General features: G+C 39.7%; 1 protein-coding gene across 5 annotated transcripts in view; it reads right to left on the bottom strand.

Annotated features, from left to right (window-relative positions):
- Positions 1-20277, bottom strand: part of GRB14 (growth factor receptor bound protein 14) — a 122997-nt gene that overhangs the window by 37452 nt on the left and 65268 nt on the right. For 4 of the 5 annotated variants that reach the window (XM_047869138.1, XM_047869139.1, XM_047869140.1 and 1 more), the window contains one exon: positions 5665-5821. In XM_047869138.1, the coding sequence (XP_047725094.1) occupies positions 5665-5821 (157 nt within the window). Of the gene's footprint in view, positions 1-5664; positions 5822-20089; positions 20211-20277 lie in introns of all 5 variants that reach the window. The other variant, XM_047869142.1, reaches the window with a different exon arrangement.

Below are 20277 nucleotides of genomic sequence, written 5' to 3'. Positions count from 1 at the left end.
TCCACAATGATATTCACAATGGAACTCTCAGCTGTCCCCAGCAATGACACTAAAATACAATTAATTCTTCTTCCCGAGGAGTCCATAGGTATGCGCTTGAGGTATTGTGTTAATTGCCACTGCTTCATACCGTGGCTTCAATTAGGAATCAAAATGGGAGCAAGACAAACATGGATCCCATTAAGTTCCAGAGGACTTAAAACTGAAGTTTCTGCCCCCGCCCCACTCCCCCCTCAGTCCACTTAACACTGATTGTAAAAGCAAAGGGCTCCATCTGGGGAACCACAGTGACATCCAGTGGCTATGAAGTAAAACACACCAGTTACAAAACGTCAACACAGAGAGAAGGGCAAACGTTTGTAGATGTACTGATGTTTTAAATTCAATGTCTATAAAACTGTGTGCAACTGGAACCTCATCATAAGATGATCCAAAATCAGGAAAATCAGAGATTCACAACAAAATGAGGATGTTTAGCTGCCTTCAATGATTTACTCTGCCTATTAAAATTCTCAGCAACATACATTAATAATTATTGCCAGAGGATATGAACTATTGATAGTGTACTCAAAGTTCCAAAAGTCATGTTACCGTTTATGCTGTATACAAATTCAAGGAGAAGTAATTTCCAACATGATCCTCTTGCTCGGCCAGAAGAAATAACTGGCTGTGCTATAAAGTGAACAGGATAGATCGGTTTGCTCCCAATAACTTCAATACCACTTGGAAAGAAACATTTACTGAAAAATGTTCTTGAGGGTTCAAATTTTAACTTGTACTCACATCACACATGAAAGAGACACAGAGTGAGACAGAGACAAATCAACCACAGAATCCCTGGACCGGTTGTCTACTGGGATGAGGAGAGACAAACTCATTTCAATGGAAAACGCAAAGACTTTAAGAACGTAAGAGGACCTAGACTTGAGCAACATTTGACTCTGGGCAAGGTATCTCATCACTGAATCTTTGTATTCCTTTTTTTTTTTTTTTTTAATTTTTTTTTTCAACGTTTATTCATTTTTGGGACAGAGAGAGACAGAGCATGAACGGGGGAGGGGCAGAGAGAGAGGGAGACACAGAATTGGAAACAGGCTCCAGGCTCTGAGCCATCAGCCCAGAGCCCGACGCGGGGCTCGAACTCACGGACCGTGAGATCGTGACCTGGCTGAAGTCGGATGCTTAACCGACTGCGCCACCCAGGCGCCCCCTGTATTCCTATATGTAAATGGAGCTTTAAAAAAAAAAAACATATCTTGCAGGGTCACCATGAGGCTAAGTAATATGAACATCTATCAAGATTAATATTAAACCTCTCACTCTGTGCCTTGCACATATAAGATGCACATTAATAACAGCTATCACACACATGCATTTATATTAAAAAATACTAATAAGATGGACGTTTCCTTTGCCACAGAAAATGCCACTCTGAAAACAGACTTTAGATTCCATATACATACTATACTTTGAATATCAAGTGCTCCTCCTTCTGACTTTAGTAATCTGTGGTGTGCTTTACTGGATCAGAAGCAACAACAAGAGCACATTTATTTTAACAACATAAAATGTCTCTGAAACTTTCCTAAGCTTATCTTGGTCATTAACGTGAACTAAAGTACAGAAAACCCTTAACTCTCATCCATCCTACAAGTTACAACATTGTTGCCCATGATGCATCAGGGTCTCACCAATACTACACCTCATACGTGTGTAGACAATACCGTGAAGATGGTACAGTGGGGCATGAGCAACCAGCAGAAATTACATATGCGCCAGGATCAATCCAGAAAGCCACAGTTAATTTGATGTAGAAGCAAAATAAAGTGGCTTAGCCTCTAGAAGGTTGAATTCTGGCCTTCTTACCAGTATACAGTTGACCCTTGAACCATGTGGACAACAGGGGTGCAGATCTCCCCTTGTAGTAAAAAATCTGTATGAAACTTGACTACCCCAAAACTTAATTACTAATAGCCTACTGCTGACTGGAAGACTTATTGGTAATATAAACGGTCCATGAATACTTTGAGGTTATATGTATTACATACTGTACTCTTACAATAAACTAGAGAAAAACGTTATCAAGAAAATTTATAAGGAAGAGAAAATAAATTTACAGTACTGGACCGTATTTATTAGAAAAAATCCACATATAAGTAGATCCGTGGACTTCAAATCCACATTATTCAAGGGTCAACTGTACTTTCAAAACTAAATCAGGATCATATTTGCTCTCTGACTCCAAGACCTCCAGTCACTTTTTCTGTCACTCAATGGAAAAGTCAAGTCCCTCCGTGGCCTAAGAGACCCTACATGTGCTGGCTCTGTGGCTGCCCTACTGAAGTCCACTCCCTCACTCCCCACCTTATTCCAGAAGTGCTGGCCTCTGGCTGCTGCCTGAGCACAGTGCCACAAATATTCTCCTCCACATGATGTTATCAGGGACATCTTCCCTGATCCCTTTTTTTAAAGTGCGTCTCCTGGGGCACCTGGGTGCCTCATTCCGTTAATGACTCTTGATTTCAGCTCAGGTCATGATCTCACGGTTTGCAGGTTCGAGCCCTGCATCGGATTCTGTACTGACAGTGTGGAGCCTGCTTAGGACTCTCTGTCTCCCTCTCTTTTTTGCCCCTCTCCTGCTACTGCACACTTTCTCTCTTTCAAAGTAATAAAAATAAGAAATAAAATGCATCACCCACTCACCCCCAGCATGCTCTTTCCTTCTTCCTGCCTTCCTTTTCTCCCAGTATAGGCTTTTCAAAAGTTCCAGCTTTTCAAAAGTTCGCATTACAACACTTTGCTTTTACAAAAGACCTACATTAGTACCTGTTTTTGCCAACCTGCAGAAATCCAAAGAGGATTTTCACTTTTACATAAAAAGGTGAAAAATGAAAATACCAATCAGCATTTGCTTTGCAGCGAGCCCTTATAGAGGCAGTGTGCACCCTGGAGAGCAGCGACATGGCCCCGCCAAGCTCTTTCCAGGGACTGCACTCAGCATCTCAGCGTCAAGCCACCATAGCTTTGAACTTAGTCTGTGAGCATCTGGGCTTTATCTTGATTTATTCTGTGCATCTGTTGGCAAGATGCACCCTGAGACACCAGAAAATACTAAGAGAGATTATTTGTGGGGTCTGGGAATGCTCAAATATTGTTCCATATAAATTAATGGTAAATGCTTCTTTGCTTTATACAGTTTCAGCTTATGAAAGTTTTCAGTAAGAGCACTCTGCTTTTGGATATCAGGAGAAACCCATACTTATCATCATTTAAGGGGTTACAAATTTTAGTCATTTGCCTCTTATCTTTCTCTTCCCTCGAAAATGCCAACTCACAAGGGCAGTGGGTTTTTTCTTTTGTTTGTTCTTTTGTGTTTTTTTTTTTTTGTCTATCATGTTCATACTGTACCCCCACGATCTAAAGCTGGGTATAAAATAGTCAATAAATATCTGCTAAATTGTTTGAGGAAGTCAACAGGAAAAGGCAGGGAGAGTTCCTAGTTTTTGTGGAATCTGTAAAGTGAAATGAAAAAAAAAGAAAAAGAAAAATAAGAGGTATTTTTAAGCGCACACACACATACACCCCCCCCACACACAAAAAGTCTACAAAAGTAAATGCACAGTATAATTACAGATTATGTTAAAATAGAGAAATTAGACAATAATAAATAAGTGAAGAAAATAGATATTTGTTAGCTATCATCAATGTTTCAGTGTATCCTTACAGAAATAAAGCAGCTAATAAATAAATACAGATATGGAAGATGGTAAATCTAATATGCATCAGTATTTGGAGAGCATTATGCCTGCAGCTTTTCTACTATTTAAAGATATAATCTGAGTGAAAACCAAAAGGAGGAAAAAGAACACAAGAAGGATGTGGAACCCCATTTCTTTCCCATAATCTTTGGCCTGATGCATGGTTGACAAAGCCATGAGACAATATTCTCACATCTTTGATTTTATTTCAGCATTTCCAGAAAATAGAGTAATGGAGAAACATATTTCTATTTGATGCCTAAAATCTTAAACTTAGTATGCAACTCAAATTAATTCTCAGCGTTCCATTTGAAGCCTCAACATTAAAAGACCTGTGCGTTTTATTCCTTAATATCACTTGCTGTGGTTTCAGTGATTTACAGAGTAGATTTTTATTATTGAGTTTCAAGCTATTTGTTAGGGATAAACTGTCGTGACTATAACCAAAAAAAAAAAATGTTTTTTAAGTTGCTCCCAAAGAAAAAATTAATAGTATAGAATACTGTAATTTCATATGCTAATTAAGAGCATACATAAACAGGGTAAGTTTAGAATATGGCAGATGTCTATTGAGAGTCAACATCATACTTTAAGGAGATTAATGGTCATGAATAGAAGTTAAATTAGTCACAAATATCAATGCAGAAAATATATGTTGAACTTTTTCTGCCCTGGGAAGGCAATGACAGCAAGTTGCCCTGGCCCATACAGCATACCTTCAGAATTCAGGTTTTCTGTGAATTTTACCTAATATGGCCAAAAAAAAAAAAAAAAAAAAAAAAGAATTTTGCAGATGTGATTAAGGGACCTTAAAACGAAGAGATTATCCTGGATTATCCAGGTAAACTCTAAATGGTACCATTTTTATAAGACAGAGGCAGAGGGTGATTTGACACAGACAGAGGAGGAAAATCCAGTGTGACCACGAAAGTAGGGACTGAAGTGACATGGCCATAGCCGAGGAATGCCGGCCGCCACCAGAAGCCAGAAGAGTGCGGGAACAGCTGGTCTTCTACAGCCTCCAAGAGAAGTGCATCCCTGCCGATGCCTTAAGTTCAATCTGACAATACTGATTTTAGACTTCTGGCCTCCAGAGCCACAAGAATAAAGTTTGGTTGTTGTAAGTCACCAAGTGTATAGCAATGTGTTAGAGCAGCCGCAGGAAACAAATATGGAATTCAAAGAATCGGATGGCATGAACATAACAAACCCTTTTCTTTTTCACTACTTATTAGGGGAACATGTTCTTTAACACTAATACCTGTAAAAATAAGAAAATGTGAAATAAAATTGTCGCCAAATTCTGCCTCACTCCAACAGAAGAATGAAAATTCTTTTAACTTGTTTTAAAAAATGGAGGAGAAAGCCCTCTACATTTTACAACACAGAGCTGCATTTCCAATTTACAAAGTATTTCTGAAGATTACTCTTTATGTTTATGACTTTAAAATGTAAAAGAGTTACTTAGTTCTTCTAGAAAAATTTAGGGTTTACACATCCATAAAGAGAAGCACCAGTGTAGAAATTTCCCGTGTCTTCACTACAACCAGTTCAAAAAGTAGTTCAGATAACAGCTTATTTTATTAACTTCTCAAAAAATGTTCCCTGTGCTACCAACGAATATTATGGCATTTATCTTTCTATCAACTTGGACTCTGTGTTTTGGCTCCCAAATTTCCCTAAATCATCATTTAAACAAAGAAGTGTGCTAAATGTGTAATATTTCTACCCTTACTTTCATTTTGTGCTACATTCTTTGTGTCCCAACCACCAACACCAAAAATAAAGAAAAAGACTATTCATAATTCTCTTCTATTTTTCTACACCTGAAGAAACTCTTTGCCATATGATTGAAGCTATAAGGAACGGAAAAGCAAGGATATGGACTACGGTTCTGTATCCTTACCTAGACCTATGTGAGGCAGATGCTCAAAAAGGGTCCAGCTGTGGTCATCAATGTAATGATTCTTCAGGATCAACAGCTGGCAAACATCTCGGGCAGTTATGTCACTGGGTACCTCTACAGCCCTGCTGGTTTCATCTTCACTGTATACTTTAATTACCTGTGTAGGTAGAAATAAGAAAATGAGCTAAAATAGTCTATTAAAAAATATCACTCTAATAAGTCGTCAAACTTATTGGCTGAGCTAATTACAAAGTCCTTATATGGATTCTTGTACATTTAATTTTCTAAAACACTGAAAAAATGTTGCCTATCCAAAACTTGTTCATAACATGTCAAATCACTATGTCTGACAACTTCTACTCTCTTCTCTTCAGTGTCTAAAGTAGAGGACGTTCAGTGACCATTTGCTGTCATTTCTCTACCACTCTGGTCTATATATCCCTTAACAATACTTAAAATTTTCCATTCCATATTTAAATCCTGTAATCCAAGTAACATGGGCTATTCATTCCCAGATATATACAGGTAGTAAAAGCAGTAAGTAAATCAGCCTTTATGGAAAGATGTCTCTATTTTCAGGTTCTTGAAACTTGGGCAAAGACTGGCTAGATGTGTACCAAATCATTTTTTTCTCCCTTGCAATTAGTTGTATCCATGGGATTGAGTTTTAGTCAATGGAATGTAAGCACATTCAATGTTGCACTTTCAGGCCTCATCCATAAAAATCTCCCACATATTGTCCCCCATTGTTAGGCCACCCTCCCACTGAATGGAAATGACTACAAGGACCTAAAGGGAAGAAAAGCCATAGGACAAAAAGAGCCTTTATCCCACCATGACCACACGAAAGGTGCCCAACTAAGAACGCCCGTATGGAACTTTGACATGAGCAAGAAATAAACTTTTATTGTGTTCACTTACTGTGAATTTGTATTTATATATCACAGCAGCTAATGTTACTGTAAATTATACAGAATTAGAGAGAATTTCATATACAACACTCCCCTTAACATTTGCCAAGTTGTGCTCTGTGTTAGAATTTTCATTATTAACTATGGTATGGTTGTATATTAATTAAATTAATTATAAGAAGATAAACACCTATGATAATAGTATAGTGAGATCAACATTTACACACACAAGTGGGAAATGGTATGAAAATTCACTGTAAGAAATACGCTTGTTACAAAAATAGACATTTCAACATTTTTAGTAATTCAAACAAATGCAAATAAAAATGATTTATCAATTTCGTCCTACCAATTTTTTTTAATGTTTATTTATTTATTTTGAGAGAGAGCACATGCGCACAAGCAGGGGAGGGGCAGAGAGAGAAAAGAGAGAATCCCAAGCAGGATCTGCCCTGTCAACGCAGAGCCCGATGCAGGGTTTGGTCTCACGAACTGTGAGATTATGACCTGAGCCAAAATCAAGAGTTTCATGCATAACCGACTGAGCCACTCAGGTGCCCTTGTCCTACCTTTTTTTTTTTTAAATTATACTTAATTACAGTGTGATGAAATACTTGCTCTCTTACAGTGATAGGAGTGATATAATTGGTAAAACTATTTTGTACACCTATTGGAAAGTATTCAAAAGCATTAAAAGGTCCATTCCGTTGACTCAGTAATTTCCCTTATGTAAACCATCTCAGTAAATCTGTCCTAAATGTGGAAAATGGCTTTAAGCATAGACATACCCAGCAAAGCGTTACATATAATTCTATTAATCTAAATATTCAACTATAAAAGAATGGTAAATGGCAGTACTTTCATAGAATGGAATATTATATAATGTCTCAGCATGTTATTCAAGGAAATGATATAGGAACTTTAAAAAATTCTTAGGTAAACGAAAATCATGACACCGAAGTATACTTTATGCATAGTACAGTGCAAATTTCCTTGGTAGACTGGCTACCAGGTACCTACCTGTCTTCTCTAACAATATTCTGGTTGCCTTTTAGAGCACACTCCCTCCCTCACCATCGGTCCTTGTGACCCCTGCAGCTCTCCCTCCAGCTCAGCCATGGAGACCTAGAGCTGCAGGGACAGGCTTACCAGAGCCGGCTGTTAAACACTCAGGAGCTGCAAGTCAGGCATCCAGCTTGAAATCAGCCATGGTAGGAGCATGTATACAAAAACATGTCTTACCATACTGGTTCATACCACTGCCTCAGATCCGGATAGATAGTATCCAGACTGATCCACCAGCACCCAGAATCCCTCTGGTAACAGTTATTACTTCAGAGAAGGGCGTATGACCTCATCAGAGCCAGTCAGAGCCAATCTGGATGTCTGTTCACATAACCGTAGAGTGGACCCTCTTTTCTATTGGGCAGACATAGGATGAAGCTGTTATTGTTCACAAAGAGAAAGAGTGTGGGAAAATGAGGCCCACGTGGAGTAAGCCACGCTAAGAGATGAAAATAATCTTGAGAATATCTCAGAGCCCCTGGAACAAGTGAGTTTGATTTCTTTGTGTTTTTATATGTGCCGTGTCTACTGGTAACACCTACCTACTTTTCTCCCTTGCTCTAGCCATGGACCCCCTCCAGGTCAATCTCTATACTGCTGGCAGAAGAAACTTGCTTATTGCCAATCCAATCAGGTCATTCTGCTACTAAGATTCTTCAGTGGCTCCTTGTTGTCCCAACTCAAGCAGCTCATCATATTTACTAAGACCCCTTATAAGGTGCACATCCTTTGCTAAGTGTTTTAATATAAGGCTGTCTGTCACAGACAGAGACTGTTGTTCATTTCAGAGAGCTTAAAGTCTAGTAGGAAAAGCAGTATTTAAAAAATACTAATTACCAACGAGAGCATAAAAGTATGGCATATTACTAATCATAAAATGGGGCTTAGGTTAGGGTGAGAGACCTGGAAGGTATCTGTGAAAAAGTGATAATGTAAGCCAAGACTTGAAGAGTGGGCTAGAGCCAGGCCAAGAGAAGGTGAGAGCATTTCAGCTAAGGGAACAGAAGTCCCTTGGGTAAGAAGGAATTTGGCAAGTTCTAAAGACTGAGAGGAGTCAGGGATGGCAGGAGCAGCAAAGAGGAAGGAAACTGAGGTGATGGGCAGGATGGTGGTAATAGGGATGTATCGTCCTAAGTTCAGAATTGACTTAAGAACCATCGAGCTTTTAAGTCATAAACAAACCCATGGACACGGATACGCCTGGCAAGGGAGAAAAGGAAAAACAAAAGAAAAAGAGAATCTAGGACTGAACCCTGAGAAGTACCAATACTAATGGTGACTTAGAGGCAAGAAAGTCTGAAAGATAACATGAGGTAGAAAGGGACCCAGGAAAGTGGGAACACATGTTATAAAGCCCAAACTCTAGGATGCACACAACATGTACATTCTCCAGGAAACCAGCCTATATTACAGGTCATTCTACGATCCTAGCCAAATAGGTCAGGTACTTGTAAGCTGTTCTTTTTTAGTTGCATGTGAGGTACCCTCTAACTGGGATCAACACTCCAACCACCAACAACGTACCTTATTTGGCAAATTCCTACTTACTGTTTGGCCCCAGTTTCCATGGCACTTCCTCCAGAACGTCTTCCCTGACTGCCCAAGCCTTTGTAATTTATATTACTTTTTTACATACTCTTATTTTATAATTTTCTATTTGCAGGCCCTTCTCCTCAATTGTACTAATAAATTTCTTCAAGGAAAATCTCTGTTTATTTACCATTTGACATCATATTTCAGGTACCTGGCCCAAGGCAGCGTATGTATGGCTTAATAAAGATCTTCGGAACAAATGAACTTTGTACCCCTGAAGAGCCAAACCGTTTTGACATAGTAAGTACTCAATACCTATTTATAAACTTTAATTTAAAAATATTTTGTCACAAAGTGTATGATTATTAAATCGTAATGCTCAGTAAATTCAAATTCTTCTCAATGATCCACAGATATACATGTTTTCTTACAAATAGTCCTAGGTAAAAATTGACTCAATATCGCTGTTTGTGGGCAGTTCTGAATTTCGCAGTCATTGAGGTTGCTACATAAGGTCATATGAGAAAGGTCGTGAAAATACATCACCAAGATCAGATGCAACTGTTTGACCTTTCACATCAATTCACTCGCTTTCTGGTTAACACATGTGGTTCACAAAGATCCCAAGATCTGCCTGTAATCTCCGTGTTTCCCCTGACTGCAAGCAGGGAGGCTAGTGTTCTTAAGGGCGTGTCCTGAGGACCTGTATCTGTGACAGACAACCGGTGGGATTCGAAGGGATGCTGTCCACTGCACCTCCACGTGCTCTGGCTGACGCTGACTGGGTCAGGCCCTGCTGCATGCTCCTGACAAAGACGCCCACCCTTGAGAGGAAAAGAGGATCCAACCCTGTGACTGCTCCTTCATGTGCCACGATGATGAGCCACTGTCTCAGTTCCCTCAGAGGCCAGCTGGCAAATCTCACGTCAGGAGATGGGGGGCAAATGGGAATGACATGGAGGTCGCTGGGAAGGCTTCCCGACTACCCATGTTTTCTTACAGAAAACTCCCATCACCTGGGCTAACAGAAGTATGCCTCTTACTTTTCATGATCTATTTTTTCTTATCTACTATATTTTTATATTAAAGGAAATAAATTTAAAAAAAAAAAAACTGGAGACATTCTGAAGCCTAAGCCAAATTCAAGTAGTGGGCAAGAACTGAACAAGAGGCAAAGGAAAAGGCATCTAACCAATTAGGAAATGCCATTATTTTCTTCAGACTATATTACTGTAAATTTGAAAGAAACAGGTTGCCAAGAATCAAGACACATAAATTTAGAAGGGCTAGGCCAACTCAAATTTTTAGAATAGGTGCATGTACTCATTTTAAAATAAATAACACCCACTGGAAAAAAAGCTTGGTACTTTTGTTCGACTTCCATTTTAAATTTGTATTTTTTAACTCTTATTTAATTGACATTTATCCAAAGTACACATTTACCTAAGAATGATAAAATTATATTTTAATTGATATTCCACAGGAATAAATTCCTGTCATCTCTCAAATCTACTCAATAATTGTGAAAAATTCTTTATACCACAAAGGGGTGTCTTGGTTAAAAGTCTCACTTTATGAGTATTTATTTCTCCTTAAAATATACGAAAAAGGAAATGCTAATCTAATAAGCCTTAACTCTCTACTAGAGTTGAATATGCCTCTTGCCAAAAGTATTACTACACAAAACTGTCCTATGTAAGGAAAAAAGTCAAATCATCTGAAAACCTACATGACTAGTATGGATTAAAACTAAGTTAAAAACTTTTGTGATTAGGTAAAAACAAGTAGCAGGGCTGTTCTTAAGAATTATTAGAGCAACATAATGGCATCCTGTTTCCTCTACACGCTGAGTGGTAACAAAGAAATTTTAAAATCATATAATTACGCTACTTAATAAAGGGATATTATAATTTCAAGTTCCGTGATCTAAATTCCCAGCTTGCTTTATAAAGTGAAAAACAGGGAGAAAAATATTATTCATACTAATTGATCATTTGAAATTATATAGCAGCAGGAAGAAATCCTGCCTGACACTAAAAAAGTATAAGAACTTTCTTTGTTGCATCAATGACCAGATAGATACTTGACTAGCAAGAGAGACATGCACTGATAAGGCCTGTCTTATAACATCTCAGCAGCATAAACAGAGCGAATGCCCAAGGACAGCCAACAGGGTACACACAGGCTGTGTTTAGGAAGCCTTGCCCGGTCACTGTAATCCTGACAGTCAGAGCAACCTTGGCCTTTGGAGTGGTTTACAGTTTGAAAAACTTCTCTGGGAGCATATGGCAACTAGTGAAATAGTACCACAGGGGAAAAGTAGCCCCCGCAGGGGATATGCTGAAATGTGGCTGAAGCAGATCTCTGTTTTGGCTGACATCCTCCTTATCAAGACAGTTCATACACTTTATACTTCAACTCCCCTGACTGCCCTCCATAAAAGTAAGTGGAGACAAAAGATTAAAAAATTAACATAACCCATTTTCAAAGCGGTAGACACAACAACATTCAAATATACAGGGATGGCAAGAAATGGTTAACTTTTTAGAAGAAAGCTTGAGGCCCCTAAAGACTCAAGACTAAAAGATATAAAATATTTAAAAATCAAACAACAGCCATTTCTGAAAAAATAAAGGGATCAAATTTGAAAGTCAATCCGATATGTATCACCTTGCCTCCAAAGCACACATGGTAATCATCTGCTACAATCACTGGAAATTCTGATTCTCAGAGCAGATTATTCATAAAGCCTTAGGAAAGCTCTAGGCAAGGCCCCAACGGGCAGCCGTTCTGCTCCTCCCTGCAGACCCCAGGAATGTGACGGTATGGTATAGATAGTCCTTTCTCAGCCCGGATTCATCCTGGAATATCTGAGACAAACTCAGGACTGCCATCTGGTCATGCGGCAATATTACAGAGCAGAAGGGAGCACCGGTGAGGAATTAATACAGGGTAGCTTTCCCCCATGTATCCTTGTTTTTTTTTCAGAGGAGGGGGATGGAAGGTGGGATAATCACTCAGCAGGTAAAAAATAAGCATGGATTATGCATAAATACATGACCAAAAATCCACAGAATGAAGTGAGAAAAAATTTTTAAATAAAGAAAGAAAATAAGAAGAAAGAGCAAAAGAGGAAGAAAAAAAAAGATCATTGGGGCATGGTTATCTCTTGTGCCAAAGTTTTTATTTTGGGAAAATTTAAATTTAACTTTTAAATTAACTACATTTAAATGCTACATTTAGGGTGAGGTCGGCGGCAAGATGGCGGCTTAGGAGGACGCTGGGCTCACCGCACGTCCTGCTGATCACTGAGATTCCATCTACATCTGCCTAAATAACCCAGAAAACCGCCAGAGGATTAGCAGAACGGAGTCGCCGGAGCCAAACGCAGACGAGAGGCCCACGGAAGAGGGTAGGAAGGGCGGCGAGGCGGTGCGCGCTCCACGGACTGGCGGGAGGGAGCCGGGGCGGAGGGGCGGCTCGCCGGCCAAGCACAGCCACCGAATCTGGCTTGCAAAAGCGGAGGGGCCTGACGGACTGTGTTCCCACAACAAGCGCGACTTAGCCTCTGGGAGGTCATAAGTTAACAGCTCTGCTCGGAAAGCGGGAAGGCTGGAGGACAAAGGGAGGGAGAGCTGCTGAGCCCCCTGACAACAGAGCTCAGTTTGGTGGGGAACAAAGGCGCTCGCCAGCGCCATCTCCCCCGCCCATCCCCCAGCTGAAATCCCAAAGGGAACTGGTTCCTGCCAGGGAACTTGCTCGCTCCGCGCAAACACCCAACTCTGCGCTTCTGCGGAGCCAAACCTCCGGCAGCGGATCTGACTCCCTCCCGCTGCCACAGGACCCCTCCTGAAGTGGATCACCTAAGGAGAAGCGATCTAAGCCTGCCCCTCCTGCCCCCGTGCACCTTGCCTACCCACCCCAGCTAATACGCCAGATCCCCAGCATCACAAGCCTGGCACGGTGCAAGTAGCCCAGACGAGCCACACCACCCCACAGTGAATCCCGCCCCTAGGAGAGGGGAAGAGAAGGCACACACCAGTCTGACTGTGGCCCCAGCGGTGGGCTGGGGGCAGACATCAGGTCTGACTGCGGCCCCGCCCACCAAGTCCAGTTATACACCACAGCACAGGGGAAGTGCCCTGCAGGTCCTCACCACGCCAGGGACTATCCAAAATGACCAAGCGGAAGAATTCCCCTCAGAAGAATCTCCAGGAAATAACAACAGCTAATGAGCTGATCAAAAAGGACTTAAATAACATAACAGAAAGTGAATTTAGAATAATAGTCATAAAATTAATCGCTGGGCTTGAAAACAGTATACAGGACAGCAGAGAATCTCTTGCTACAGAGATCAAGGGACTAAGGAACAGTCACGAGGAGCTGAAAAACGCTTTAAATGAAATGCATAACAAAATGGAAACCACCACAGCTCGGCTTGAAGAGGCAGAGGAGAGAATAGGTGAACTAGAAGATAAAGTTATGGAAAAAGAGGAAGCTGAGAAAAAGAGAGATAAAAAAATCCAGGAGTATGAGGGGAAAATTAGAGAATTAAGTGATACACTAAAAAGAAATAATATACGCATAATTGGTATCCCAGAGGAGGAAGAGAGAGGGAAAGGTGCTGAAGGGGTACTTGAAGAAATAATAGCTGAGAACTTCCCTGAACTGGGGAAGGAAAAAGGCATTGAAATCCAAGAGGCACAGAGAACTCCCTTCAGACGTAACTTGAATCGATCTTCTGCACGACATATCATAGTGAAACTGGCAAAATACAAGGATAAAGAGAAAATTCTGAAAGCAGCAAGGGGTAAACGTGCCCTCACATATAAAGGGAGACCTATAAGACTCGTGACTGATCTCTCTTTTGAAACTTGGCAGGCCAGAAAGAATTGGCACGAGATTTTCAGGGTGCTAGAAAGAAAAAATATGCAGCCGAGAATCCTTTATCCAGCAAGTCTGTCATTTAGAATAGAAGGAGAGATAAAGGTCTTCCCAAACAAACAAAAACTGAAGGAATTTGTCACCACTAAACCAGCCCTACAAGAGATCCTAAGGGGACCCTGTGAGACAAAGTCCCAGAGACATCACTATAAGCATAAAACATACAGACATCACAATGACTCTAAACCCGTATCTTTCTATAATAACACTGAATGTAAATGGATTAAATGCGCCAACCAAAAGACATAGGGTATCAGAATGGATAAAAAAACAAGACCCATCTATTTGCTGTCTACAAGAGACTCATTTTAGACCTGAGGACACCTTTAGATTGAGAGTGAGGGGATGGAGAACTATTTATCATGCGACTGGAAGCCAAAAGAAAGCTGGAGTAGCCATACTTATATCAGACAAACTAGACTTTAAATTAAAGGCTGTAACAAGAGATGAAGAAGGACATTATATAATAGTTACAGGGTCTATCCATCAGGAAGAGCTAACAATTATAAATGTCTATGCACCGAATACCGGAGCCCCCAAATATATAAAACAATTACTCATAAACATAAGCAACCTTATTGATAAGAATGTGGTCATTGCAGGGGACTTTAATACACCACTTACAGAAATGGATAGATCATCTAGACACACGGTCAATAAAGAAACAAGGGCCCTGAATGAGACATTGGATCAGATGGACTTGACAGATATATTTAGAACTCTGCATCCCAAAGCAACAGAATATACTTTCTTCTCGAGTGCACATGGAACATTCTCCAAGATAGATCATATACTGGGTCACAAAACAGCCCTTCATAAGTTTACAAGAATTGAAATTATACCATGCTTACTCTCAGACCACAATGCTATGAAGCTTGAAATCAACCACAGAAAAAAGTCTGGAAAACCTCCAAAAGCATGGAGGTTAAAGAACACCCTACTAACGAATGAGTGGGTCAACCAGGCAATTAGAGAAGAAATTAAAAAATATATGGAAACAAACGAAAATGAAAATACAACAATCCAAACGCTTTGGGACGCAGCAAAGGCAGTCCTGAGAGGAAAATACATTGCAATCCAGGCCTATCTCAAGAAACAAGAAAAATCCCAAATACAAAATCTAACAGCACACCTAAAGGAACTAGAAGCAGAACAGCAAAGGCAGCCTAAGCCCAGCAGAAGAAGAGAAATAATAAAGATCAGGGCAGAAATAAACAATATAGAAACTAAAAAAACTGTAGAGCAGATCAACGAAACCAAGAGTTGGTTTTTTGAAAAAATAAACAAAATTGACAAACCTCTAGCCAGGCTTCTCAAAAAGAAAAGGGAGATGACCCAAATAGATAAAATCATGAATGAAAATGGAATTATTACAACCAATCCCTCAGAGATACAAACAATTATCAGGGAATACTATGAAAAATTATATGCCAACAAACTGGACAACCTGGAAGAAATGGACAAATTCCTGAACAACCACACTCTTCCAAAACTCAATCAGGAGGAAATAGAAAGCTTGAACAGACCCATAACCAGCGAAGAAATTGAATCGGTTATCAAAAATCTCCCAACAAATAAGAGTCCAGGACCAGATGGCTTCCCAGGGGAGTTCTACCAGACGTTTAAAGCAGAGATAATACCTATCCTTCTCAAGCTATTCCAAGAAATAGAAAGGGAAGGAAAACTTCCAGACTCATTCTATGAAGCCAGTATTACTTTGATTCCTAAACCAGACAGAGACCCAGTAAAAAAAGAGAACTACAGGCCAATATCCCTGATGAATATGGATGCAAAAATTCTCAATAAGGTACTAGCAAATCGAATTCAACAGCATATAAAAAGAATTATTCACCATGATCAAGTGGGATTCATTCCTGGGATGCAGGGCTGGTTCAACATTCGCAAATCAATCAACGTGATACATCACATTAACAAAAAAAAAGAGAAGAACCATATGATCCTGTCAATCGATGCAGAAAAGGCCTTCGACAAAATCCAGCACCCTTTCTTAATAAAAACCCTTGAGAAAGTCGGGATAGAAGGAACATACTTAAAGATCATAAAAGCCATTTATGAAAAGCCCACAGCTAACATCATCCTCAACGGGGAAAAACTGAGAGCTTTTTCCCTGAGATCAGGAACACGACAAGGATGCCCACTCTCACCGCTGCTGTTTAACATAGTGCTGGAAGTTCTAGCATCAGCAATCAGACAACAAAAGGAAATCAAAGGCATCAAAATTGGCAAAGATGAAGTCAAGCTTTCGCTTTTTGCAGATGACATGATATTATACATGGAAAATCCGATAGACTCCACCAAAAGTCTGCTAGAACTGATACAGGAATTCAGCAAAGTTGCAGGATACAAAATCAATGTACAGAAATCAGTTGCATTCTTATACACTAACAATGAAGCAACAGAAAGACAAATAAAGAAACTGATCCCATTCACAATTGCACCAAGAAGCATAAAATACCTAGGAATAAATCTAACCAAAGATGTAAAGGATCTGTATGCTGAAAATTATAGAAAGCTTATGAAGGAAATTGAAGAAGATTTAAAGAAATGGAAAGACATTCCCTGCTCATGGATTGGAAAAATAAATATTGTCAAAATGTCAATACTACCCAAAGCTATCTACACATTCAATGCAATCCCAATCAAAATTGCACCAGCATTCTTCTCAAAACTAGAACAAGCAATCCTAAAATTCATATGGAACCACAAAAGGCCCCGAATAGCCAAAGGAATTTTGAAGAAGAAGACCAAAGCAGGAGGCATCACAATCCCAGACTTTAGCCTCTACTACAAAGCTGTCATCATCAAGACAGCATGGTATTGGCACCAAAACAGACACATAGACCAATGGAATAGAATAGAAACCCCAGAACTAGACCCACAAACGTATGGCCAACTCATCTTTGACAAAGCAGGAAAGAACATCCAATGGAAAAAAGACAGCCTCTTTAACAAATGGTGCTGGGAGAACTGGACAGCAACATGCAGAAGGTTGAAACTAGACCACTTTCTCACACCATTCACAAAAATAAACTCAAAATGGATAAAGGACCTAAATGTGAGACAGGAAACCATCAAAACCTTAGAGGAGAAAGCAGGAAAAGACCTCTCTGACCTCAGCCGTAGCAATTTCTTACTGGACACATCCCCAAAGGCAAGGGAATTAAAAGCAAAAGTGAATTACTGGGACCTTATGAAGATAAAAAGCTTCTGCACAGCCAAGGAAACAACCAACAAAACTAAAAGGCAACCAACGGAATGGGAAAAGATATTCGCAAATGACATATCGGACAAAGGGCTAGTATCCAAAATCTATAAAGAGCTCACCAAACTCCACACCCGAAAAACAAATAACCCAGTGAAGAAATGGGCAGAAAACATGAATAGACACTTCTCTAAAGAAGACATCCGGATGGCCAACAGACACATGAAAAGATGTTCAGCGTCGCTCCTTATCAGGGAAATACAAATCAAAACCACACTCAGGTATCACCTCACGCCAGTCAGAGTGGCCAAAATGAGCAAATCAGGAGACTATAGATGCTGGAGAGGATGTGGAGAAACGGGAACCCTCTTGCACTGTTGGTGGGAATGCAAATTGGTGCAGCCGCTCTGGAAAGCAGTGTGGAGGTTCCTCAGAAAATTAAAAATAGACCTACCCTATGACCCAGCAATAGCACTGCTAGGAATTTATCCAAGGGATACAGGAGCACTGATGCATAGGGGCACTTGTACCCCAATGTTCATAGCAGCACTCTCAACAATAGCCAAATTATGGAAAGAGCCTAAATGTCCATCAACTGATGAATGGATAAAGAAATTGTGGTTTATATACACAATGGAATATTACGTGGCAATGAGAAAAAATGAAATATGGCCTTTCGTAGCAACGTGGATGGAACTGGAGAGTGTGATGCTAAGTGAAATAAGCCATACAGAGAAAGACAGATACCATATGGTTTCACTCTTATGTGGATCCTGAGAAACTTCACAGGAACCCATGGGGGAGGGGAAGGAAAAAAAAAAAAAAAGAGGTTAGAATGGGAGAGAGCCAAAGCATAAGAGACTTAAAAACTGAGAACAAACTGAGGGTTGATGGGGGGTGGGAGGGAGGAGAGGGTGGGTGATGGGTATTGAGGAGGGCACCTTTTGGGATGAGCACTGGGTGTTGTATGGAAACCAATTTGTCAATAAATTTCATAAAAATAAATAAATAAATAAATAAATAAATAAATAAATAAATAAATAAAAAATAAATAAATAAATGCTACATTTAATATTTAATTAGACACTGACTCTTATTAATTACTATTTAATTTACAATAACTTAAACATCACATTTAAATACTAAGACCTTACCATAAAGAAAGTATATAACTTCTAAAAAGAAACATTAATTTATCCATTGTATCCATTAATTATCTATTTTGTTTACATATGGTTAATAGAAAGTAAGAAACAAGGCCCTTAGAGGTGTGACCTCAACTAGGTCCCAAGGAAAGTTTATTTTCTATAGCTCTTTAAAAGTTTATCATCCAAGTACAATAGGATTATAAAGCTATCTTTTAATGTTTCCATTTTTTACTCTATTATTTTTAACAGATAGGCAATGTACCTAAATCATAAGAAATATTTTTATACCAAGGTCAGAGTGGCCCTGGATTTTTACATTCTTCTACATAAGGAATGCAGTGTCCTAAGATAAGAGAAGACAGTCTCAGATATTTTGAATTAAGTAACTCACTGTGTTCCCTTGAAGGAAATGGAAAATAATATATTCAGTATTACTTATTCCAAATCTCTAACAAAATGGCATACTTTAAAAAACAAAAACTGTTCAAAAGGCCCTAACAGCTCAAGGAAAGCTACTGCTTCTTTATGGCCACTCTGTTTTATTTTCCTATTGTCAAATATTTATTAAGAGCAAAAGAGTACATGGCTTAGAGAAGTCAGGTAGTAGGATGTCTTCAATTCTCTCCATTAAAAAAGATATTCAATAACACATTTTACTTGAGCATGAGCAGCACATGTTCAATTAGTTATAAGATATTAACTCAAAATACGTATTGTCACCAATATCAGAATTACAGAAACTGACTGGCACAAACTTGTCTATTCCATACCCTTGTGGCTCCTTTCAGATCTATGCCCTATAATCCTTTCCTTCTTCTCTAACTCCAAACATATTATTTTGTTTTTCTCAGTTTCTTGAAACAACCGTGCTCCTTCCCGACACGGGGCCTTTGCATATGCTACTAGAGCTGCTTTGTACACTATCTCCCCACCTTCTACTTTCCATCCCTCACATGAGCCATTATTTCTGCGGGGAAGTTTCAATGACCCTCTCAGTTTAGGTCCAGGCCCTTCGTGCCATGTATGCATGTGCACAACCACGTGATTACTATCCATCAACCTCCACTGCTCAGAATGCTGCATGACAGCAGGGATGATGTCACTGTTTTCTTCCCCTTGTGTCTCTAGCAATTAGAACAGTACCTGGCACACAGCTGATAATCAAAACTATTCTTATAGTGAAAAATGAAGCCATCATGCATAGCCCTGCAGGAGACAACATTAGGCATTCCAAAACAGTAGCTTTGAAACCTCATAGGGTTTGAAAACCTCCAGGGGAGAAAAAATACCCGGAGACCAAAGAGAAAACACAAGCAAAGCTTTCATGAAATCTGTGAACTGAATAAAGGTGGAGAAGGTGACTTCTCTGGCCCATTTCAATTCTGGTATTCTATGAGAATTCAAAAAAAAAAAAAAAGGTCAGAGGACCTCTGGGCAGGACAAATATTAAATATTAGGAGTAAAGACACCAAGGACTGAAGAAGCAAAAAACACGCATGCAACAAGAGACAGACCGCTTTGCCAAGAGCAGAGGCACGAAGTTATGAGGAGCGGGTGAGGAAGCTCAAGTGTCAGGAGGCATGTTCGAGAAGGCTCTTCACCCAGCACTGCGGACCACAGGTTTCCATCGGTGCAAACCAGCAGGGAGCCCATCACGGAAGGGAGCAGTTTTCAGATCCACAAATGACAGAATGCCTTTTCCCAATGGTTGGAAATACAGAACTAAGTTTTAAATGAAAGTTCACAAGAACATGTGTACAAATTGGTAAGAGAATAATGGCAAACAACC

Source organism: Prionailurus viverrinus, chromosome C1 (genome assembly GCF_022837055.1).
Source record: "Prionailurus viverrinus isolate Anna chromosome C1, UM_Priviv_1.0, whole genome shotgun sequence".
Taxonomy (NCBI): domain Eukaryota; kingdom Metazoa; phylum Chordata; class Mammalia; order Carnivora; family Felidae; genus Prionailurus; species Prionailurus viverrinus.
The sequence above is the reverse complement of the archived record's forward strand: the minus strand, read 5'-3'. Positions and strand labels throughout refer to the sequence as shown.